The following is a 26,046-nucleotide window of genomic DNA, read 5'->3' as shown; positions in this document are numbered from 1 at the left end:
TTAAGCCAAAATGTTAGAATTAATTTACCTAAATCAAAACAAATACAATATACAGTTCAAGATTTTGCTTTAAAACCTCCCTGCCAGTAACAAGAAATCTAAACCAAGTAGTGAATAGCATTAATGACAACATTCTTTCACATGCTTCTCCAACTCCCAGAACACTTTGTAAGTGGCAGGCGTTCTAACTGCTTTACACACATTATTGCATTATTCTCTGAAATCCTTGACTAAGTCCATTTTACAAATCTAGACACTAAGGCTCATATTTGTTAAGAAATATGACTATACTATAGAGCTAAGAATAATAAAAAAAAAGATATATAAACCCAGATCTGCTGGATTCTTCTGAATCTCCTGCGCTTATAGTTCATCCCGTGTGACACTCACTTTTGTACTCACCTTTTTCCTCTTTACTGGCCTAGGTTGCCTTCATGTCTTTGTCTATTCCAAATCCTGTGAACTTTTACCTGTTTTTCTCCTTACACATCACTCAAGGTGAAATACATCCCCGGCACTAACTTCCCCCCGGGACTGCCTCAGTTTAGGGCTTCATCAAGACAATGATCCCTCTTAGGCACCTCTCTCCCTAAACCTATTTAGGAATTTAGAACAGAAACTAATGTTGGACAGCTACTGCTACCAACTACATTAGTTCAGCAGAAGAAGTAAACCACTTCGTTCTCCTAATAAATGAAAACTGAAGTCCAGATACCATCTGTATTAGAAACTGAAGGTTTTAACAACCTGATCAAGCAATGAGAAATGCTGAATGAACTCCTAAGGAGTAAACAAGTTAGGTATTATGATTACGCAATCAGTAAGTATTCAGTGATCTGTATGCTGGTTATTATAAAAATTATAGAAGACTATGTAGGCATAAAGTCTAATCTCCCAGAATTATATATAGGGTGAGAAAACAAACAAAAAACTAAAAACTTTAAGCAAGTTAAAACAAGTGCTAAGGAACTAAACAAAATAAAAATTAAACTTAGTTAATAAAAATGCCTTCTTAAATATCACTAAATCCTGAAACAAACCAAGTGAGTATGCAGGAAATGGTAATAGTCAACATTTCTAACCCCAATCCATCTGGACCAGAGGGATAGTATAAGGTTTTGTTTTCTCCCAATCCTTAATTTCTTACTTATTCAGGCATGTATATATTTAACTTTTCTTGGCAAGATGGATATACTCTTTACAGAAAATAAGTTAAATCACACACATGAAAGGCAACAGAACTAACCACAAAACTAGACCTAGTAATCTTGTTTCTAACCCTTCTTAATTGTTCTAAGAAAATACCACCAGCTAATAAATTGCAAAAGAACTATTAACTTTATGTAAAATTACATAACATATATTTACATATTTACATATAACTTTAAATGAACCCTCAACTTTTTCAAAATCTATTTTTAAAAACTGTAGTAAAACTATAGCTTTACTGAAAATTCACCTCCTCCATGAAAACAATCAGCAACCTAGAGTTTCATTAACATCTAGGCATATTTACATCTAGTGACACATGCATGTTTCTGCATACTTTTTCTGCTGGTGGTTTTATACCTGCCTTTTCCCCAGTTCCCTTCCTTCATGCCCTCTACCTAAGGGGGATGAAATCCTACTGGAGTCTTTTGCTCCTTTATCCCACTAGCACTGCTTTAATTCACACCCTCATCATATTTCATGCAGATGATTGTAAACACGTATCTGATCTCCTTTGCCTCCAATCTCACAACTCTCAATCCACCTTCCATAATAGAGTGCCTCCACCTTTCTCCCAAAACTTTCTAAAAGTCAAATCTGATCTTGTGGTACCCCACTAACTAGTGCAATACTTCCTCAACTGCATCTCTCACACCTATGAAATACACATTGTTATCTGAAGGGGTTAGAGAAATGCTGTCCTGAAAGAGTTTACGGACCAAAGATTGAGGGAAAACCTATTAACATTTCCAATGTGCTTCAGGATTACCCTATCAGAAAACAGTGGATTTCAGCAGTGGTTCTCAAACTGGGATATAAGCTAGAGACTTCTATTAAGCTTGCTAAAAATAGAAATGTCCAAGTTCTGCCTCAGACCCAATGAATTTGAATATTATCTAGGAATTTGGCCTAGCCATATGCATTTGTAATAATCTCCCCAGTGATTCCAATGCATACCTAAACTTGAGACCCCTTCTTGCTCCATAACATACTATTAGGAGGTCCCCTGACTTCCCAAGCTGTTTCATACCTCTCATCAACCTGGGGGGTAGTCGGCCCTCCAAATCTCTGGACATGGAGGGCTGACTGCAAGGGACTTGAGCACCCGATGACGACTATACCTACTAATCTTAAGTGTTCAGGTATTGACCATTCTAAAAAGCGTTTACTCATCCTCTCTGCTGATCTCCTAAACCTTTATAAAAATGATAGCATCCACACATATAGTCCTTCTCATCCACACAACCACCCCAAGAGACAGTATCCCTATTTTAGAAAAGAGAAAACCAATTCTAGGACAGGGGGCTTAAGAAACTTGTCCAAAGTGACCATATGAGTTTAAACCCTGGTCTGCTGATTACAAAGCCAGGATACAGGATTTTCCATTGTGACGTGCAGCCTCTCGCACATCGCTCTGAAGTACTGACGTACTCATCAGTTTACACATTTGTTTCTCTGTTTAGATATAGTAAGCTCCCTTAGCGTAGGCATCAACCCTGATTTTGACCTCAACATTTAGCTACTCAATACATATTTGTTGAGTGAAAGAAGGAAAGAAACTCCCTGAGAGCTGGGACTACAACTACTCCCGTTTCATTTCCTGAATTCTTAGATAGAGCTCTGAATACATCTTGCTAAACAAATGTGGTCTGACCTATAAATCTCCTTGCTTCATTTTTTTTTTTTAATGAGACAATGTATTTCAGTATTGTACAAAAAACTGCACAGTCAGCAAAGGAAAAAAAAAGGATTGTTCCAGAAAATTAACATATCATTCTTTACTCTGTAATAACTGGAGACTTCAAATATTAAAGCTAATCTCTGCAACCATTTCACACCACAAGAGCAGGTAACTACAACAGTGTGGTTTTAAATGACAGAAATTCATTCTCTATCGCTGTATTTTTCCACATCAATCATTTTTTGGAAACCAGTAAACATTACAGGTAAGCACAGAGCAATTAGTCAGTATACTTGGGTATAAATGTAATGTCCTTCCTGCTTGAAGTTAATGTGTCTGGTAGGTAACACACGGTACAACTACTTGCTTTCTGATACAGATTACACAACAAAAGTAGTAAACCCGCAAACTTTAAAATAATGTCACTTTTAAAGTACTGAAGATTTTCCTAAGTTGAAAATATTCAAAAATTAGTGCTGCTTTAAGAGTCTTACACTTTAATTATATCAGTTTCCGATGAAAAATAGAAGTTATTATTCCTTTCATACCACTTTTAAATAAGTCAATAACAAGTAAGAAAAAAACTCTTCTAAAACAACATGATGTAGTGGAAAGTACAACAGAGTAGGCATCAGGAGTCCTGGTTTTCTAGTTCTGGTTACATTACTAAATTGCTGTGTGACTTCGGGCTCACTGGCTCAGTTTTCTCATTGGTTTAAAAAGTGTGTGTGGGGAGTAAAGGGCTTGACTGTCCTTACAGTTGTTTCCCCCAGTTCTCATTTTAAGCCACCCCCTTCATTTTATTCTTCTAATCAGGTCTAACTTCTGAAATCTGAAACACATCTGAACTGAATGTAATGATTCAATCTCCTACTGGATGGCACAGGATACAAAGGGTAAACTCCTAGAAAGTTAACAATTAATCTGGTAACTTCCCAGAACCTGTCTAATCCTAACTTCTCAAACAGGCAGGTATAGTCTGGTTTGACACATTTAGCAGTACTAAGAAAAGCTGTAAAAGGTACAGCCCTGTTGGCATTTCCCTCGATGCTTCCCGGGTTCCAGTGGCACATACTCCGCAGGTGTTAAGCAGTAAAGGGGGAAGAAGGGGACCCAAACAGCGTTCCAACAAACTCAACCACAGTTCAACCCAGCCAGCGCAGTAAGATGCAGCCTAACGAGGCCTACCCCGCAGAGCAGAACCTCCCCACCCGCAGAAGTGCCAGCAGCCAGTGTAATGAACGCTTCCGTCAACAACACACATTCCCCTTCCCACAGCAGAGCTGCTCGCTCCCAACCGGCCATCGGGACTTGGACCAGGCCGCGCTGCACCAACCTAAGAACCATTCTCAGACCCCCAAAGGCCAAGAACTGCTGGAGACTGCGGTTCCTCTGCGCCTGGTGTGGGAGAGCAACATCTCCCACCAATGGAAAGAAAGAAAGAAAAAAACAAAAACAAAAACAAAAACCCCCAAAACAAAAAAAACCAAGAAACAGTGGAGAGGAGAGAAAAACCAGGCCTGGGCGAGACCGCTGGAGAAATAAACCTCGCTTCTCTGCAATGGGGAGCAGTAACATTTCCTGCCCTCGTTCTGAACAGACGCACTCGACTTCATTCCCTCCTGAGATCCTCAAGGGAGATTAAAAAAACACCTTATGGTCCGATTCATTCATATTTGGGCCTCGGTCCCCGACCGACCCACTCCTGAAACCTCTGGCATTGTGAAGGAAGGCGCCCCCAGATCGGCTGTAGGAGGAGAAGCGAGGGCCAGTCCAGGGGCCCAGTTACTAAGATCAAGCAGCTCGTGCAAGAAGAAAATCCCCGTGAGGCCTGACAGTAAAGTCTGAGTCAGCAGCAAGGGCACGGACCCGGGTCCGGCCGAGCAGGGGTCCAGGGCAGGCCTGCGGAGGTGACACTTCCCTGCTTGCTCCCCGGGCAGGTCCGGGAGGCGGCGTCCGGCCGCGCCGGCCCGCACCCGGGAAGCCGGGCCGGAGGGTCGACGCGGGGCCGGGGCCGGCGGGAGGCCTGGCCGGCAGCACCACCGCCCCCCCCCGCGCCGCTCCCGCCTCCTTCCCCACTCCCACTTCCCGGCCCTCCAGCCCGGGCCCGTGAGGTAAGGTCGGGGGCGGCGACGCGGGTCTCGGCCACTGACCACACATTTCTTGCCCAGGAAGGTGAAGAGGGACTCGTTCTCCTGCGGGGTGAGCAGCAGGGACCCCACGTTGGTGACCCGCCGCGGCGGCGGCGGCTGCTGCTGGCCGGAGCTCATGGTTTCGCCGGCGGGGTAGGGAGGCCAGGGCCGTCTCCTCCAGCGAGTGGGCGAGCGCTCGTCCCCTTTCTCGGTGACAGGGGCGGGAGGAGGGTAATCAGAGGCGCAGCATCTCGCAGCTCCGCCGGCGCGGGGAGGAGGCCACGGGAAGGAGGAGTCGACGGCGGGCCGCGCTGAGAAAGGGAAGCTCCCAGCTCCGGCGGGGCCAGGCTCTGGCCGGAGGCTCGTTGTCTTCGCACTCCGGCGACTGCGCTAAACTCCCAACTCCTCCTCCAACCCTCCTTCCGCGGCAGCGGCGGCGGCGGCGGCGGCGGCGGCCGCACAATCCAACATGGCAGCGGGGACGGGCGAGACCACAGGACGCAAGACGCGGGGGAGCGCGCCGGAAACGCGCGTCTGCGGCCCCGAGAGGACCCCCCCCCACCAACGCCGCGCTGGACGGAGGCCACGCCCCCTTCCGGCAGAGGGGCGGCCGGACGCGGGGATGCGGGTCAGGCGCGGACTCTCGTGTCTAGGCTCCATTCTTGGGTGTTTTCCGGCGGCAGAGGCCTGGACGGAGGAGGTGTCTGGTCTCCGTGGCAGAGCTGCCCGTCTCTCTTCTGCGGACGCACACCTTTACGGAGCTTCAGTGCATACCCAGGTCATCCAGGTCGTATTTCTGGGGCGCGACAGCCGGACGTTCACACCGCTTGTCAGAAAGGTCTGGAATCTGGAGACGGAAAATGGGAGAAGGGACGCGCTCCCCCGTGCTCCTCGCTGGTTCCATGAGAGCCGCAGGTGCCTACGGGTTCTCAGAGTTTGTTCAGACTTCAGCAGTGGGAGTGGGAGTGGAGGACCAGGTCTCTCCCAGGAGTCTGAAACAGAGATCTTGCTGATGGATGTTCCGAGAAAGCAGACGCACTTAGAAAAGATTTCTACCGCTCGCTGGTGTGTCTCGTAGGACAAATGTATTTGTAACATTTCAGTTCAGACTCTTTTCTCGAAGGGTCCTCCACACATTTTTTCCCCCCTGTTTTGTGAATTGAAAAATATTTCTTTTTTCCCCCCTCTCGTCTTTTTCTTTCTCTCAAACCCCAAAGACCTTGTGTTCTTTTTATCCAAAATGAATATGCCCATTTTGGGGTGTCACCCAGGGAAATACATATTGTGATTTAATCCTTAGAACTAATAAATCTCAGGAGTTTTTTTTTTTTTTTTGTATGCCTCAGAATACTGAAAGCCACCTAGGTTAACCCCCTTTGTTCAGTAAATTAAATACTAGACAGCTGTATTAAAACGAAGTTTTGGAATATGTAAATGATAAATAATACCCACTGCTGTGAATTATAAATAAGCATCTCCACTTTAAACAAATTAGCATTTATTGCATAAACTTTACCATCATGTTTGCTTGCTATTCAGTTAAAATAAAAGTTACCTATATTAAACTCAGGACATCTATCCTTTACCAAATGAAATTTGGTAAAACTATTTGATTTTAATATTTCTGAAAGCTCCCAGTACAAATCTTGGATGTACTAAACAGATTGCTAAACCATTATCAATACACTTTAAAAATATAAAAAATTTAAATGAAAGCTCCTTTAATGAAATTAGTTAAGTAGTAATAAATCTAAAAGGAAAATGAGATGATATAGTCCTAGGAGTCCTCACTTAAAATACAGACATTTCAAGGTTAACCTTGATTAATAATGTTAGGGAAAAAAGTGATTTTCAAAAAGCAGGCAGACTTTTTGTAAAATAATTAGGTTTAGAAAGGCAGTAGTAAAAATATAAACCAGGAGTTGCCCCTGAATTTCAGAGCTAACAAAATAAACTTAGCAGCTGAATCAGTTTGTCTCTTGTGTCAAAAGTGAGGTTCCTATATATCAAAGCCACAGTGATAGTGGAAAGCATTACCAACTCTTGAGAAGTAGAGATTAGATCAGTAATATTTTCAAATCTGTGAACCAGGATAGTAACAGAAGTATAGACTTCAGATAGGCCTAAGTTGGAGTTCTTGTTCTGTCATTCTAACCTTATGGACTTTGGCCAAGTTGCTATTCTGAGTTTGTTTCCTCATCCATAAAGTGAAAATAATTTCTGTTTAATAAAGGTGTAGCATAAACAGATAATTAAACATACTTCAGAGTTACAAAATTTACCAAAATAACGCGTAAAATACCTGATACAGAGTGGTTACTCAAATACTATTTGTCCTGTCGTTGACCATCCTTGCCTGTGGTCTGCTCTGCCTTCCCTTAGCTAAGGGAACAAGCGTTGAGCTGAAATGTGTATTTTTACCTTGGTCGTATCTAAGCATGCTACTTTGAAAATTGTCCTTCGTAGTTGGGACTCTATGTAGTTCTTCACATAGATAGTGGTGAATTTGGGGCATAATTTCTTTGTTAGCAGAATTTCTAGTTAGGCTATATGTGATGTCACATAGGTTTATGTGTCCCAGTATGCTGAAATTACAAAACTTTTTGAAACTATCAATCTAGAGACAGACTCATATTAATTTCTAATTAATAAAAACTGAAAGATAGCAATTTTTATGCCAGAATGCCAGCTTTTAAACGTTGCAGACTACCAAACTATTTTGAAGATGAGAGAGAGAGATGTGGAAAAGGACTGTGAAAAAAGAAGCTATAGGAGGACAGTTGAATGGACGGTAGCTATGAGTTGAAGAATCTGTCCCGTGCTGACAACTATTGGGTTCCAATCCTTTCACAACCTGTTGTTAGTCTAGACTATTTATGTTTTAATTGATTTTTTTTTCTTTCAGGAAATTTTCAACAACTTATCTATTTCTAAATGCAATTTTCTGACTCTTTTGCCCTCGTTCTTTTTTCTTTAGAAATGAGGATGGAAAATTATAACGACCATAGGCTTTTGTCTCAAGCCCAAAACATGTCTTTAACTTTTCCTCAAAAAAAATTTTTTTTTAACTTTTCCTCAAAATTTTAAGTATGGTTTTGTCCACAAAATTGCAATTTAAGTTCTTATTTTCTACCCCTTCATTGTCGTTTTTGCTTTTCTCTAGGCTTTTTCCAACTTTTTGTTCTTAAAATGTGGGAAACGTAAGCGTGGACATTGCATTGGCAATAGGACTTCCTTACTCTCATGAACATGTGAACAAGCAATATTTGGATTTTCCTGCCTTACCATGTATATAAGAATTCTATTTTTCCACGTTCATCCTGAGACCAAGCAGTACCAGCTGTATTTGTTTGAAAAGTTTTAGCAAGTCCCCTTCTTCCTTTGATTCTTGAGAGCATATCCTTTATTTGGCAGAACACAAGACATCTTTCTCTGTGTTTTCTTTGGCAAGTGATTTTCTTATCTCAAATTCTTTTTACCCAGTTTGAGAGACTGGATTTGATCCAGGAAATAAGAAGGATTCTGTTTCCCTTCAACTAAGTATCTTGAAGTTTGTAAGCTAGGTGAAGAAGACTGTAGGGATTCTATTTTCCTATAGGTATAAAATGCATAAGCTGTCTTAAAATGTCTATGGATATCACTAAGAATAAGGCACTTCATGTTTAATTTTTCCTATTTGACTTTCCTTGACTCACTTAGAATCTATTTTAGGTCTTTTATTTTCTTCTTTCTTTGCTATAATCCTTTAAGGTAAAGTCCTCATTTTAACAGAAAACATTAGGGTAGCTTATTTATGGAAACGAAGGCATTTTTTTTCAGATGCGTTCCCTGCCGTTATTGTTATACTTTGCCAATTTCTCCTGTCCTGGTGCTCTGTTAATCCACTTTTCTCCTTTACAAATATCATTGTTTATGTACTGTTACAAGTCCTCTGAAACACCCTGTTCCCCTTGCTAATGTTAATCATTTAAAAATGGAATGACACCCTTCCTTGTAGGGGAATGTAGAGGTAGCTGCACACAGGGATCTGTGACATTCAGCAGCCACTGTAGTCATAATTACCAATCCTGACGTGCTGCTTTCCCATGGCAGAGCTGAGTTGTAGAGACAGAACAACAGCAAACCTGGCTGCTGCAGGAGTGGTGAATGTCGCTTCCCGCACGCAACCTCCAAGTGCCATGGGTTTAGAATATTCACCTTGTAAAATATCTCTGCACGTTTATGTGAATGTTGCATATAGAAATGTTTAAGAGGATTTGTCCTTGTCCTCCCAAGTTAAATGTTTTATTTTTCATCAACTAAAATCTTGAAAAGTAAGTTAGCAAACGATATTCCACTCCCTCTCCCTTTTAAATTCATTTTGAGTACAAGCCTCTCTGGGGCTTACTTTTTTAGAAATAGACAGCTTATTTACAACCCATTCTGATTCCTTATTGGTCTTAGTGGAAAACTGAATTCTTAATTGTGCTAGTGAATTACCAGTGATAGTTACTACCACTACATGGCCACTACCACTAGTCTCCACATACCTAATACATACCTTTATTCAAGAAATGATTTGAAGTATGTATGTTATAGTTCCCAGGATGCTGCTTACTGGTTTTTTTTTTTCTTTTCCACTGCTCTTTAACTTTAATGAATACTCAATGGTTCTCAGTTGGATTATTCCAGATGAGAGAGGGAAAACGTTGGCTTCTTTATTATAGTGTGCTCAAAGTCAATCTACCTTATGGATGAGTAGGCAGTTTGGATACTTATGATGATCTGACGATGTCATGAGTCTCCATGGATTACCTCACTGAAAGTATTGAGATGAAGGATATGGACTCTTCTACCATATAACTTTTTTGTTGTAATTTTGATCAAGTTTGTTATTTCTATTTCAGTAATTTTTGTGTTCATTTTTATTACTCTTTTCTTCTTCAGGTTTATTAGTAGTTCATTTTCCATTTCAGAGTTGAAATCTAGGCTTATGTATTTTTTTTTTAATTGAGATATAATTAACATATAACATTATGTTAGTTTCAGGTGTACAACATAATTCAATATTTGTACATATTGCAAAATACATATAACTTTTTAAAAATCAATTTTTAGCTTTATTAAAAATGATACATTCACATGATTTAAAAAATAAAATAATACTACAAAGCTTATAACAACAGCATAACCCAGAAGCTCCATGCTTCCTTCTCTGCCCCCATTTACTCCCCCCCAGAGTCATCCTCCACTCTGAACTGTTTCTTTTGGTATTTACATGACAATATTTACATTCCTGTAGGGCTTTAACTTTGTTGGGTTTATTTTCCCCTTGATGATTTCTTCAAATTTTCTTTTAATTGTTTCATTTCTTCCGTATTCTTTAACAACTGTAAAATCCCTCCCCATACTCTTTTCCATGTAATCAAATGTATCAGGAATCTATTAGATGTACTTATGCTGTGTTTGTTTGTTTGTTTTAATCAGAGACCTGTCTCCCAGGGCCCTCCACTTAATCTAGACTGTTGCTCTCTTGACTGCATGACTGTTGTCTGGGATTTCCTTTCACCTCTTTTGTGTTGGGCTCTCTGATTCTTGGATCTTATGTTAACTCTCTTGGTTTTTCCCTTGTTTGGGTAGCATGTATTCATTAATGACTTCCCTAGACAAATATATGTAAAAAGTAAAATTTTTGAGACCTTGCACATCAGATGTCTTATTCTAATCTCACAAGTGGCTGATAGTTTAACAGGGTCTAGAATTTCAGATTGAAAATCACTATCCTTCAGAATTTGAAGATGTTATTCCATTGATTTCTAATTTTAACATTGCTGTTCAAATATGATGTTATTCTGATGCTGGTCGTTTGTGTGTGGCTATTGTCTCTAGAAGTTTTTAGGATCTTCTGTTTGCTCATGGAATTCTGAAATTTGATGATATACCAACAGTGGGATCTTTTAACATTTATTGTATTAAATGGCTATTTCAAATGCCCTTTCTATCTAAAAACTCATGTCCTTTAGTACTGGAAAGTTTTCTTGTGTCACTGTCTCATCATTTTCTCCACTCAGTTTTTTTCTTCTCTTTCTGAAATACCTGTTGGTCATATGTTAGGCCTCCTGATTCATTCTCTGTGCAACTAGGAACTACACCCAAGTTTCACTCTGGAACTGCTGCAGTGAACTGTGATCTGTTGTCATCTCTGGAGAGACAACGTAAATCCAATGCCAAAGTTGAGAACTAGAAACTAGAACTCTTCTGGGTTTCTAAAAGCTGTATATTTCTGCTGCCACCTTTACCAGAATGGATTCCTTGTGCCACCTGCTTCTTTATGTGCTTTGAAGTCGCAGTTGCCCATGAGTTGTCTGTTTAGAGAAAAGTCACAAAGCTGTGCCCCAGCTGGAAGAGAGCCTGACATTTCAGGTTCAGCTTTAGGGATCTGCAGATTCATAAGGTCAGAAACTCCCTGAACATAGGAGGAGTATTTATAGGTACTCAGCAACTAGTTAATTTAGTTGGGGAGAAGTTAGCAAGAGACAATAGGAACTTTAGGACACTGGATGACTGGAGAGGAGGTCTTTTTAGACAAAGCAATAATATAAAATATTAAACATAAATAGGACTTGCTTTCCGATTTTATGAAAGTGATGCGATAGCATTTTGTGTACTGCATTACATGCATATAACATACATACCTGAAAGAATTATAAAACTTTGTCTCTTCGAAGTAAGCAGTCCTTTTTATTCCATTTTTTTGTCTTTAATATGAACTAAGAATTTTTTTTCCCTCCACATTAATTAGGTTATTTGCCCTTGGAAAGCTAGTAATGGTTGAATGGATTGGTACCATAAGATAATACATTTTGATGTCATTTATCTATGAATAGCTACCTAGCTAATCCATTAAAGAAAATCATAGTATATCATTTTAATATATCATATGTCAGAGCCAGTGATATACAGATTTTCCATTTGGAAATTATCATTACTTTTTAAATGTCTGTCTCCATTGTTAGTCTTAAGGCTGTGTGAGAGCTGGGAGCATGTCTTATTCATCTTGATAGCTTCTTAATGTTGAACCTATACAATATTAAATGTATACTTATAAATCAAGTGATCACATCTGATCCAAGGCACAATATATGAATATTTTTTCATGACGTACAAAGATAGCTATACATGGTCTGAAATCAAGTCAAGAAACTTAGAGTCTTGTCCAAACTCTGCCACACAGTACTAAGCATGTGATATTCTGCGAGCCCTGGGAGAGAAAATGCAATCTGCAGAAATCAGCACACAACCTAAGGGGAGCAGGGAGGTGGGTCGTGGCTAACGGCAGTAGACAGGAATGGCCTCCACCTTGGATGACCAGCAAACTAATGCGAGTCCAGAGCATGAAATGATTTTTTTTTTTTCCTGAGCAGGCGTAGATACCCAGGGTCCCAGTCTGAGAGGAGAAATACAGGGTATGTTTTGTGGGTTTCTGGGAATAATAGTTTTTAGCTTGGTGCAATTGCCAGAACAGTAAATCAAGGTTGACTTGGTTTGGGAAAGCAACTCGAAGCAAATACTGGAGTAAGAACAAGAACCAGAACAAGATACAGTAGACTGGCCATCCCTAGGGTCCTGGGGGGATAAACCAGTAGTTCTGAAAAATGTGGTTCCCCTGACCAGTAGCATCACTTGGGAACTCGTCAGCAATGCAAAATCTCAGGCACCACGTTGAATCAGAAACTGAATTAGAAATGTTGGGGGTAGGCCTCATCAGTTCATGTTTAAAAGAGCCTTCCGGGTGATTACGATGGCCGGGCCTCCATGAGGGCGTCCAGGGGATTCAAGTTACCTCCACCAACAAGCACCTTCCCTCTCCTCCCCCAACATATGACACTCAGTAGTGTATGTCAGGCTGTATCTGAATCCCATTGCTTTTTTGGGAGGGAACTATAAAACCCCCTGGGATATATTCTTGTCCGTTTGAGGCCTAGATAGTGTAGACGCTGTAGGGACAATGTCTTCATTGTTCACATCTGGCAACACAGCTGCTAGGGCAAACAGGGATTAGCTGTTCTAATCTGAGTTCTGATATTAACTAGCCATGTAATCTTAGTAAAGTTACTCAGCTTCTGTATGCTTCCATTTACTGCTTTGTGAAATGAAAGGAATGAATTACTGATTGCTAAGGTCCTTTTCAGCTTAAAATTATATAATCAATCCCATGGGAAAAGACATCCAGCTTTTTAAAAAGTAATGGGTAAAAAGGCAGTGCAAAAGAGAATATAAACAATATTATTTTTTTCATTATTACAAACAACCTTTTGGTGGTGTAAAAATTGAATATGTAAGCCTTATTATAAGCCTACCTCTAAGAGGGGGTGATAAGAATTACAATCCCGTGAGCATAAATATCCTACTTTTAATTACCTCAGTAGAAAGGAATGGGTGATTTGTGATGGTGGTTTCATGGAATTATCGCTCTAATATGTATCATTTGTATTCAAAACTAGATTGCATAATACTTGATCATTGTTAAATCAGTCATGCCTCTCAACTCCCCATGGCTGGAAGTTAATATTATTGGGTTGTTTTTTTTTTTTAAGTAGTTGAGGAAAAACACTGAACACTCAAATAATTTAGCCAAGGTCAGTGGTCATGTTAGAATAAGTTCCTTATTCCTTGTTTGGGAATCAAGGGACCTTAGCAATTATTAGTTCAAACTCCTCGTTCACCCATGTCTAAAAATGGAAACGGCAGAAAAGTATCAGAGAATATGTGGATGTATATGGTTTGTTATTTAGCAACAGCTGTCAATTAAATGTGTCTAAAAATTTCACTGAGAGGCAGCATAATATAATGAAAATAATGCAGTCCTTATAGTCAGACAGACCTAGGGTGAAGACAAGCTCTACAGTGGTCAGATTACCTCACTGTAGCTCAGTTTTCTCATCTGTAGAATAGAGATAATACCTATCTCATGGTTGTAGGGAATAAAATTGAAATAATGTATATAACAGCACCTGCTACAAAACCTGGCACTTAATGGTTGCTCACTAAATGGTAGCTATTGCTACTAAATAGAACTAAAGTTAAAGGATCTCCCACAAAAAAAAAGATTTTCAAGAATCCTTTTTTTTACTCAGCCATAAACTTGTAACCTGAACACCCTATGGAGTGTAGAACAAGTTTTAAAACTTATTTCCCTCTGTTTTCTCAGTTCTTAAGTTTCCAATACCAAACAAAATATTTTGCCATCTCATCAATAATTACAACTTTGCATATTATTTAAGGATCGAATCCCTAAATCTTAGTATTAGAGTACCCATTTTATCTTACTGCTTAAGTGATTCCTGTGTTTCTCCAGAATCTATTTGTCCTCTAGAGATTTTTTTAAAAAAATCATCATTAGTGCTTGTATTAGAGCAGGTTCCCTAGAAGCAAAGCCTGAGACAGGGGTTCAGGCACACATGCTTTATTGAAGGAACGTTCTTCAGGAAACACTTATAAGGGAATGAAGGAAGCTGCATAGGGAAGGGGAAATCACTGCACAATTGACATGTCAGATGAAGTCTAGCCTTAGCCTGATCCAAGACAATGAAGCACTGGATCCTAAATGAAATTTCACTTAACAGAAATGTCCCCTTGAGGCAAGAGGATCAGTCTTTTGTGTGTCACTTATTACACACTCAGCCATTGGCTTTGGGAAGAGGGAGCTTTGGGATTTGGGTGCTGACTCCCATTAGCCAAAAGCAATGCCAAATCTCTGGAGAAGGGAGCAACTGTGAGCCGTTAGCAGGCAACACTCCCAGCAGCTGGGAGCTGGGTGCATGGACTGGTCAAGGGAAACTGTCAACAGTGTAGTTCCTTTAAGTGGAAGGTTTCTAAATCCGTGATTTTCCATTGCACACACAGGATGCCAAATGATAATTTCTATATCTGTATGAGCTGAAATCTGGCTCACACTCTGTTAGCCAAGTCGTGTGCCCTGGCACCCAGAGGAGACATCTTTTGCTAATTCCTACAAAAGCATTGAATAGACTAGTGACAACTCCAAAGCATAAGCTGCAAGTGAAGGGCCTCAATAGCTAGTCCTAAGCAGGGCAAGGAAAGCAATACTGACAAATGTTTAAAGTAAAATAGTACTTGGATATAAGTTATCTTTTCATCAAAGTCCAATAATTGTTTTTCTCTGCTTGGTCAGCACTCTCACTGAGTGAACCCAGCTGGAAATCAGCTGATTTGGAAGCTGGGAATTGTATCTTGTAAGGGTGACCCCCCTACAATACAGAACCGAGCAGAGAAAGGGTGAGAAATTGGTTCGATAGCAATTTCTCAAGGACAAGTACAGTTATTTGCTAAAATAACCTTAGAAGGTTGTATTTGGCTGTCTAAGTTCCCAGTCCCTGTATCTCCTTTGGGCATAGCAGCATATATATATATATGTTTTCAAATCATTTCCTTTTGGCTGTACTTTTCCCATTCAGTTTCTGCTCATTGCTAGCTTTCAAATCACTTACTGATCACCGGAATCCATATGCCATCTTTACTCTTCTGTATTTTCCTGTAATAGATACCTATTCTTTTTCAAAAGCTGATGTTCATGATCCTGAGTAATGGTAGCCAAATTTATATTTTGTGACCTTCCCCTTAGAAGGTCACATCTAAGATTTAAGGCCCTTCTGGCCATAGAAGATTGGACCAGGGCTAAATAATCTCTGGGCTAACAAATTTGTTTCCTGAGATCTGGGGATCATGTATTCCAGATGTTAGTATATGCTAATTGCATAAACTAAGGACATATAAATTCAAGGAATTTTCTGCTGTGTTCATGAAAGAAGAACAAAGCAATTTACAGACAGAAATTGGAATGAAGCAGACTTAAAGAAAGAAGCAAAGATGTGAGATCACGTGATCTCTAGAGAGAGAGAGATAAAAGGAAGAGAGGTCTCCAGCCCTGCTAGCTTTCCATTTCCTAGTTGAGACCCAGTATCAGTTCTTGTTCCTGGATTCTCTGTTGTCCTATGTAAGTTCCTCTTTTGTGGTTTATTCCAGAGCTCTCTAAAAGTGCACCTCAGGTGGGACTGGAACCCAGCTGCACCTCAGATGGAACTTGAACCCACAATCTTCTAACTGAAAACCACAGCTCATCTCAGGACTTAATGAAGCTCAGGTTCTTTATGTCTCGGCACAGAAGGAATTCAGTGAGAGGTAAAGTGATAGGTAAGAAGTAGATTTATTAGAATAGGACATTTGTGGAGGACTCAAGCGGGCAGGCAAGGGGGGTCTCCCCCAAGAACTAAGTGGGCTACGTTTTTATAATCAAAGGAAAAGTGGGGAGGGGGAGACTACCTTCCTCAAAAGATGTTGCAAGAAAATGGGGCACGAGAGGATGGTCATATCCCAGGTCTCAGCTGAGTCCCTGGGACAGGCCGCCAAATGAGGGTCCTTGGCTTCGTGCAGGAAAGAATTCAAGAATGAGCCAGAATAAAGTGAAAGCAGGTTTACTTAGATACTCATTTCATAGGCAGAATGGGGTCCGTCTCGGAAAGTGAGACGGCCCTGGGAGATACACACTCCATAGATAAGAGTGTGGACCATCCCAGAAGGTGAGAGAGCCCCCAGGCTGCAGGAGTGGTTAGTTTTTATGGGCTGGGTAATTTCATAGGCTAAGGAGTAGGAAGATAATTCCAACTCTTTTGGGGGTGTGGGTGGGGATTCCCAGGAACTGGGCTACTGTCCACGTTTTGGCCTTTGATGGTTGGCCTCAGAACTGTCATAACATCTGTGAGTGTGTCATTTAGCATGCTAGTTTATTACAATGAGTGTATAATGAGGCTCAAGGTCTACTGGAAGTCTAATCTTCCACCATCTTGGGCTTAGTTGGTTCCAACCAGTTTATGTCTTATCCTCAATGGCTATGTCATTCTCTTAATGGTTGTGCCCTGCCCCCTCCTCTCCTGTCTCATTTCTATTACCTGCACCTAAAAGATCCTTGACCAAGATAACATTTTAAACTAATTTGAACAAGTTGTTTTAAAAATTAAGTTTCATATTTTCTTTCTCACATTTCCATTTTCCTCCTTTAAGATTTGTAGGAAGATAAAGACAGTGGAATACTGGTACTTCTTTTTTACCTGGATACTCTTCATACTGAAATTCTTGTATGTTTACGTTATGTTCAGTTAGACTAGGACTCTGAATTGATGGAAGAGGGAAGTTCTAATACGCATCAAAACTGACTTGGTATGATGACTCAGCTCCTACATAATGATGGTGTCTATGTGCATGCACATTATAGTGTTCTGACACACGTAAGGAGAATGTGTCTTCCTGTCACAATTTCCTGTTTTCATGCAGGTTCATACAAATCCCAATCTTATCTTCCTCAGGCTCTCCAAGCACCATTGGATTTAATCTAGATCTATAGCTCCAACTGATAAGCTCCTTAAAGTCATGGTGCACAAATTCGAACTCACTGATCTTTGTTGCAAATCTTTCTTCTTTGGGTGTTTTCTTGTCTTAGTAAATAACACAGCCGTGTACCCTTACACAGTCAGACACCTCAGAATCATCCTGTCCTCCTGTCCCTCCCACTGTCCCTGTCCTCCCATCTCCAGTCGCTATAGCCTGTCAATTTTACCTCCTGTTCACTCTCTATCATCACCTCTTTTTCATCTCTTCTGCCCATGCCCCAAATCAGACCATCATTGACTGCCTTCTCGGTCTCTCTGTTTTAAGTCTCACTGCTGTGCCCCCAGTTCATCCTGTACATTTTTGCCAGCAAGCAAGTGAGAAGCCGATCGTGTTAGCCTCCCTAAAAAATTCTTCAGTGATTCCTCATTACTTAACAGGGTAAGATTTAAGCTCCTCACTCAGATATGTAAGGCCCTTCAATATCTATCCCTCCCAGCTTATTCAGCCTCATGCTCTGGTAACTCTTCCCCCTGCGCCCAACCCCTCACACTTCACACTCCGTCCGTGCTTGGAGTTGCTTCAACAGGCCACGTTTCTCACACCTTATTCCCTCTGCTTGGAGTGTCCTCTGTCCTGTTTCCCTAAGGTTGTCTGTGTGGCAAGCCCTCCTTCAACAACCAGGTCAAGTATTTACCACTTTTGTGAAGGCTTTTCTGAATTTCCCAGGTAAGGTGCCCTTTTCTCCTTGGTTCCCACATTGAAACTTGCATGCAATTCCGCTACAGCTTAAAATGAATTAAACTGATGTGTGTTTATTTGTTTCCTCATTTGACTCTAAGGTGATGGATCCTGTATTTTTATGTACATACGACCCCATATATGTGTATTTTTCAGTTACATGATCCCCCACTGCCTAGCACAGATTCTCAATAAATATTTGTTGACTAAGAATTAGAGAAGCATGAAAGGGAAGGGAGGAAAGAAAGGAAGGGAGGGAAAAACTAAAGGAAGACTGTTCAGAGTTCTAAGAAACTACTTCAGATCCGTGTAGTTCTCAATATCCTTTTCTTCTAAATAATCCTGGCTCTCCCAATGCAAAATTTTTGAATCACGGCCGAGACTTCTGTTCTCACCCATCAGGATATAAATGCTGAAGCTACCCTCTGCAGCCAGGTAAGCCTTCAAAATTCTCCGATTTTCACTGGGAGATCTTTTGCCAGGTACCAGCTTCCTCTCTAATGTTACTTGCTTTTCTTTGACACTCTTGATACATAACACTCTCATAAGCAAAGAAAACAAAAATTTATTTTGAAGGTGACAATGACTCTGAATAATAGAAATACATTCAATAGTAGTACTGGATTGCCCAGGAATTATATATTATATTTAAATAATCTGTCTAAATATATTTCTACTGTAAAAATGCAACATTAAAGACTTAGAAGCTAATCATTCTGGACATTTTATTCACCATTCAAAGTATATGTTAATCAAAAAACTTGTCAGTTTCTCATGGAAAACTGAACATACTTTTTTCTGGAAGCTCTTGCCTTGTATTTCTTTTGAAGTAACAAAGCTACAGGTGATAAATAAAGAAAATGAATTGTCACACTGATATTGCCTGTATAGAACAATCTTCTTGTGTTCTAAGAAAGTTGGGCAGGAGTAGGAAAGAGGGACCATGTGAGTATAAGTAAAGAGAGAAATTGACAGTATACGATTGTTGGGGATACAGTATGTTAGGGATTTTTGCAAGTCAGGGGTTTAAAATGTAATCGTTAGGTGGAGAAATCACTGCTCTTAAGACACTATTGGGTATCTGTTCAGAATCTGTTCTATGGGAAATATGGTAAGAAAGGGACTTATGGTCTCTTACTCTAATATTTTGCCTTTAATTCCCTTCTTAGTTTCCATAAATTTCTGAGAAGTAATATATGCTAATGAAGTAGTTTTCCCTGCAAATATTTATGCAAGTAAAAGAAAACATAACTTACATGTTTAAATTACCAGAAACGAAAACTTAAAGGAATAACTGCTTTTGTAGTCCATCTTTCTAGAGTCATCATTTCTTCAGCTAATTCACTACAAAAACAGTTCAGGTCTTTATCCTAGGCTTCATATTTATTTAAACTAAGGCTATGATTAAAACTATTTTCATACCTAAAAATAGAAAGCAATATACTCTTCCTGCTTCCTTAGTATAGCAAAACATTGTCCCAAGGAGCTTTATTCTGTCGATCTGTTCTATCACTCTCTTCTGTTAGGTCAGGTTTCATTTTTTATCACTTTACTCTTCCTAAAGCTGTTTTAATTTCCTTCTGAAGATAAGCTTTCCAAGGCCAATTCCTGATGTTTCTCTCATTTGCCTGTTGCTGTTTTTCCATTATAATACTTATTCTTTCTTCAACAAATGGATTGTTAGGTTTCCCACTCTCCAACTTCTATTCCTATAGTTCCTAACTGAAGAGGTCTACTAAATTTGGATTTCTAATAGCTTATTTTCTCTTCTGAGGGACATTATGTTGCTATCTTACCAATTATGACAAGGTTCCTAATTGTAGTTGCTACAGAACTCTTTGAATTACAAAAAGCCTTTTCTTTTGGTCATCAATAATAGTTGCCTTTTGTTTCCTTGATTTTGAAAACGTCAGAGTCTGTCCTCAAGTAGAAATGTAGAACACCAGTCCTTCAAAACCACCTCAGACAGCATAAACCATAATTTTTTGCTATTCAGCTACTCTCAAAACCCAGTGAGAAATGTGGGATTTGGAAAAGTTTTCAATGGAAATGCTTTCCATCGAAACCCCTAGGTAACCTAACTTTTATTTTTGCGTTAAATTCGATCCCTGGGAGCCCGCATGGTTGTACTGCATTAACTTAAGCCTCTTATAGAATCAAGTGCACTAAGTTATAGTGTAAAAACTCTTGATTTTAATAGAAGATTGTTGTAAGAAAAAGTATTATGAATTCACTTTTATATTGATGATAAAACTATTGTTCAGGATATTTTTCTTAAGTAATATAAGTTAATAGTCTCTCTATAAGAGTGCTAAGTGAGAAGTTTCTTTCAGAATTTAGTTACAGAGAAGAAGCTCTCCAGAAGCATTGGTACAATTTCTCTGTTCCGATGATAGTTGTAAAATAATGTATTTCTTTCCACACACCCCCTCCCAACCCCACCTGCCCCACCTCAGGCTGCTCAGATACTCAGAGCACAATTTAATGCTATTATATCAACTATGTCAATGCTTTCAAAATTTCAGACATTTGCATGATACCTTCATGACGTTTGCCATATCCTCATACCTCCAGAAGAATTTATATTCTAATTTTAATCAAAGCAGTTTTTTACTTTAACAAATGTATTTTAAAAGAAAACTTGGGTTTGATATGCTAGCTATATTTTTAATCCACATCAAAATATTATTAAACTGTCAAAATAAATGATTTGTATAATGCTTAAAATCATCTCACATACTATCAGTAGTACATATATCATGCACTGGAAAACATTGAACTGTGTTAACTTAGGATTAGCTTATTTTGCCCTCCTATACCTGGTTCTGATTTTCTCTTAAATAATTTTATTGTGTATGCCTTTTGTTGCCTCAAAATATCTTTGATAAAAGGGACTCTTGACTGCGGGTGTCAGAATCTAAGTGCAACTAGCATATGTAAAGAAAAGAAGAAGGAGAAGAAGGAGAAAGGAGAGGGAGAGAGAGAACTGGGTCTGTTAACTGACAAGTTCAAGATAGACCTCTTAAGGCTTAGCTGGATCTGTCATTCATTGATGTCAGTAGGTCTCAGCCCTTCATTCTCTACCTTTCAGCTTTGTTCTATGTGGCCATGATTCTTGGTCAGACTCTCAATGTACTGGCTCCCTGCAGCCCCAGGACTTATCACCTACCAGTTTAGCAATAATTCCAGGGGAAAACACACAAGCAAATTCCTCTTTTTGCACAAATAGAGCAAAGGTCTTAGGTCTGATTCTCATTACTCTGACAAGCATCATGTTACTTAACTAATCACTGTAGCACGGAGTTTTGCAGTGTCTGACTAATAAATTTGCGTCATGCACCTGGGGAAGATGGGTCAGTTCCACCCACACCAGATATAAGAATACTAGGGTAGATAGTTTCTAAAGTAAAAGAGGGTATGGTTACCAGCTGTAATGGACTCAATGTTTATGTCTCCTCTCCCCCAAATTCATATGTTGAAATCCTAACCCCCCAACATGATGGTATCAGGAGGTGGTGCCTTTGGGAGGTAATTTGGTCATGAGGCTAAAACCTTCAAGAGTGGGATTTCAGCAACTATATATTAGGGTTGCTGGGCCTCGGCACTATTGATATTTTGGACTGGCTAATTCTTCACTTTGGAGGGTTTTTAAACTAAAAGTTAGGTTGAAATATCAGAATCAAGGACAACTGTTTACTTTTTTGTTGTTTTTGTTGTTTTTTTATTTTTAAAAATTTTTATTGGAGTATAGTTGATTTACTATGTTGTTTAGCTTCTGCTGCACAGCAAAGTGAGTCAGTTATACATATACATGTATCCACTCGTTTTAAGATTCTTTTCCCATATAGGTCATTACAGAGTATTGAGTAGGGTTCCCTGTGCTATACAGTAGGTCCTTATTGTTATGTATTTTAGTGGTCCCCAACGTTTTTGGCACCAGGGACCACTTTCGAGGAAGACAGTTTTTTCACGGAAGCGGTGGAGGTTTCAGATGGTAATGCGAGCGATGGGGAGCTAGCTGCACGTGAAGCTTCGCTCACTCACCCGCCGCTCGCCTTCTGCTGTGGCCCAGTTCCTAACAGTACGCGGACCGGGGGTTGGGGACCCCTGATCTATTTTATATATAGTCGTGTGTATATGCCAATCCCAATCTCCCAGTTTTCCCTCCCCCTCCCCCAAGGACAACTGTTTAAATAAGTGCAGGCATGTTTATATAATAAATGCTGCTTAATGCAGCGTCTGTGCAGCATTAAGATGTTTAACAACATCTCTGGCCTCTACCCACTAGATGCCAGTAGCATCCTCCACTGTAACAGCCAAAAATGTTCCCAGACATTGCCAAATCCCCCTGGGAGGAAAAGTTGCCCCAGTTGAGAACCACTGCAATATATGTAGATATAGATGTACAAATATAATGACACTTATAGTTAGAAATGAGCCTCATTGCTGATCCAGGTTTGTGATGAATGGTAAAATGCTATTGATGGTATTATAACTACTCCATGACCAACATTTCCTTCCTTATTACATCTACATAAAGACTATCCTTAGTTGTATGGTCACTGATAAAATTTATTGAATTTATTGCTTGTGCTTCTGTATCTTTACCTCATGGATTCATAATTATTTTGCATGACAAAGGAGAGAATACAACTTTACTGTACATCAGGGGAATCTGTCAGTTGCTGCTCTCACACGTAATCCTATAGCCATTACTTATGTTTGAAATTGTATTTGATTTCAATCCATATCAATTGTTGTTCATCTCTTCAGCTCATCATTCGCATATGTTTGTAATTCTATAATTTTCCTCCGTATATATTCTTATAGTTGAGCTATGCTATAGCATTTCACCTTCCTGCTAGTATATTGGTTGCAGTTTAGAACCTTTTGGTTGTTATAATATTTTGGCATTTTTGTTACGGGTAGTTTGTACATGATTCCAATTACTTGGATTTGGAGAGAGGTCACTAAGACTGCAAGCCGAGTGGTTAGTGGATAGAATCCATGGATAACTGCACTATCCGGTCACAATTCAAGTAAAGTGGGCACCAGAATTTACAGTGGGTGGAAAGCGCATCATCAGACATGTGATACTCTGACATCGAGATGCAGTTGTCATCTGTGAGGGTGGTGCACAAATAATAGCATTTCCGACCATTAAAATGATGTTTCTAGAACAAAATTTCAAACCCAAAGACTGAAGTTTAAAAAAACAAATGGCCCCTAAGTGGTGGGAATGAGCAACTAGGCAAAAAACTGGAATTGAAACTGAGAATTCTGGACAGCACAGAGGTCCCATTAGTTGAACTATGTGGTATAGAAATTGTGACTTACGGAATAGTAAGGGAAACCAACGGTAAGTGAGGTATCTCTGGAACAGAATTATAGAAAATTGGCTTAGAACTAAGCTTTGCCTGATGAAAGCTTCTTGGGCACTTTCTGCCTCAAGTCAAAAGTGGAAGTGCCATGGGGTGAGCAGATCAAAGAACCCAGAGGGCTATCTGCCAACTGATGAGCAATGGAAGCTGATAGCCGACGTTCCCGTTAAAAAACTGGATTTGATGGCAGGCTATACAACACCTCTGAAAAAAGATTCATAGTGCCAGCTATTGATGGCACAACACGATGTCTCCTAAGATTCATTGGTTGTCTTGATTTGATTTTCTTTTTTCTATGTCACTGGAACCTGTATTGCCTCAGTAGAATATTTTTATAATGGTTTAAGTCTATTCTTGTCTGTGGAAGCTACTGGCAGTCTTTAATCTTTTTCCTGGTTCTTGCTCAGACTTATTATTTACTTCTTTAGATTTGGCAGTCAATTCAGAATTTTTGCTGTTAATACAATGGTCCATTTTCTGCTTGTATGAGCTCCTGTTTGTGCACTTGTATGGGAAAGAATTGCACAAGCTGTAGTTTATCAGGCTTGAGCCTAGTTTTACATTTTTTTTTAATAAATTTATTTTATTATTTGTTTATTTTTGGCTGCGTTGGGTCTTTGTTGCTATGTGTGGGCTTTCTCTAGTTGGCGGCGAGCGGGGGCTACTCTTCATTGTGGTGCATGGGCTTCTCATTGCAGTGGCTTCTCTTGTTGCAGAGCACGGGCTCTAGGCACGCGGGCTTCAGTAGTTGTGACACGTGGGCTCAGTAGTTGTGGCTCGCGGGCTCTAGAGCACAGGCTCAGTAGTTGTGGCGCACAGGCTTAGTTGCTCCGTGGCATGTGGCATCTTCCCAGACCAGGGATCGAACCCATGTTCCCTGCGTTGGCAGGCGGATTCTTAACCACTGCACCACCAGGGAAGTCCCTAGTTTTACACTTTAAAAAAATTAGACATATACTATTTCAGTTGTTTAATAATTATAATTATGAATAATATGTAAAGGAATAATGTAAAGTTTGCTCTGTTATTCTTTTTAATTTCTTTCCCTCTTTTCTATGGAAAATAAGATAAGTATAAAGTATCACTACCTGAGATTACATTATTGGTTTTTAAGTTTTATATTAAATTGTACTAGCTCAATTTTATACTAGTTTGGAAAAGGATAACTACAGTGTATTTATATGCTCATCACATAAAATGTTTTTACTTAGCATGCATTTCTCACATGGTATTAGCTTTCTCAGTTTTACCTTAGTGTATGTATGTGTGTGTGTGTGTTCTCTTTACATCAACCAATGCATTGTTTGAGTCAAATCTTTACTATTTGCTTTATTTAAATCCCTTAAGCTTATGATTCAGATCTCACAAGATATCACAGAAATCTCAACCTAGATGGGAATTTCAAGTTGTTCAAATTGAGCTTTCTTCTTCTTTAGCAATGTTCATTCTTTGTTTTAATCTCTCCCCTCAGGTTCTGTGCTTTTTTAATTAATAAATTCATGTAGTCAGTCAACCAGTGAATCCATATTCACCCATCCGTTCATAAAATATTTGCTTCACACTGTGTCCTGCATGGCATTTGGCTACGCAGTGGAGAATCAAGGGTGAATGGACACTACCTCACAAGCCAGATTCTTGCCTCTATGCTTTGCTCACCAGTGAGGTATGCTCCCCTGCCCTGCCCTTCAGTTAGTGAGCAAATCCTGTCAGTTCCGCCTCCTTTTCCTGCTAAATCTGTCCTTTGCTGCTCCTACGTGTCTCTGTTACCACAATCCTAGATCAAGTGTCTGTCTTTTGTCATGGGGATACCTACGACTGATGAATCTCTCTTCCTCTGATTCTTATTCAACTCTGCAGTCATAGGATCTGCCTGAAATGCAAACCAGCTACTCATAACCCCTTGGAAACCTTCCATTCTCCTACAGTGAAGTCAATATCATTAACATTCTTCGAGGCTTCTCCTGATCTGACTCAAGCGTATCTCACCTGCCTCATCTCTTGGTACTTCCTCCCTGAAACTCTTCTTGAACATGTGCTCTCTCACCTCTGGGTCTTCTAATGAGCTTTCCCTTCTGACTCTTCACCTCCACAGTCTTTATCTCCCCACCTCCTTCACCACCCTTTTCCCAGATAATTCCAACTCATACTTAATGTTTCAACTTTGATATCACTACTTCTAGTGTAAAAGGAAAATAAAAATGGAGCTGGTATTGCTCAGAGAGCTCTCTACAGTGGAGCCAGGAGGCCTTTAAGGAAGTGCGGCTTAATGCGCATCTCAATTTGGATGGAATCTGACCTTTTGACCTGATGAAATCATCCAGAATGCCTGCCAGAAATTCAAGATACTTATCGGACCCTTACCCTAAAACAACTTGTAATTCCTTAAAGACAAATGTTTTCTGACTCGTGTTAGAGTCAGTCACAATTCTCACCAGGCAACTTGTAACAACCTTGCGGCTTTTTGTCTTTCTAAGCCTCTGATTCTTTCCCTTCCTTGGAATACTCTTTTAGGGTTACC

The 26,046-nt window shown here is 39.9% G+C and overlaps 1 protein-coding gene across 2 annotated transcripts in view; it reads right to left on the bottom strand.

The window, feature by feature from the left end:
* The window catches only part of WASL (WASP like actin nucleation promoting factor), a 64,442-nt gene extending 58,355 nt beyond the window's left edge, over positions 1-6,087 (bottom strand). The window contains exon 1 of one of the 2 annotated variants that reach the window (XM_036862856.1): positions 5,044-6,087. In XM_036862856.1, the coding sequence (XP_036718751.1) occupies positions 5,044-5,160 (117 nt within the window). In that variant the 5' untranslated portion in view covers positions 5,161-6,087. The remainder of the gene's footprint in view (positions 1-5,043) is intronic. The other variant, XM_036862857.1, reaches the window with a different exon arrangement.
* Positions 6,088-26,046: the final 19,959 nt, after the last annotated feature.

Source organism: Balaenoptera musculus, chromosome 9, assembly GCF_009873245.2.
Source record: "Balaenoptera musculus isolate JJ_BM4_2016_0621 chromosome 9, mBalMus1.pri.v3, whole genome shotgun sequence".
Lineage (NCBI taxonomy): Eukaryota > Metazoa > Chordata > Mammalia > Artiodactyla > Balaenopteridae > Balaenoptera > Balaenoptera musculus.
Note: the sequence above shows the minus strand (reverse complement) of the source record. Positions and strands in the feature narration are given on the sequence as shown.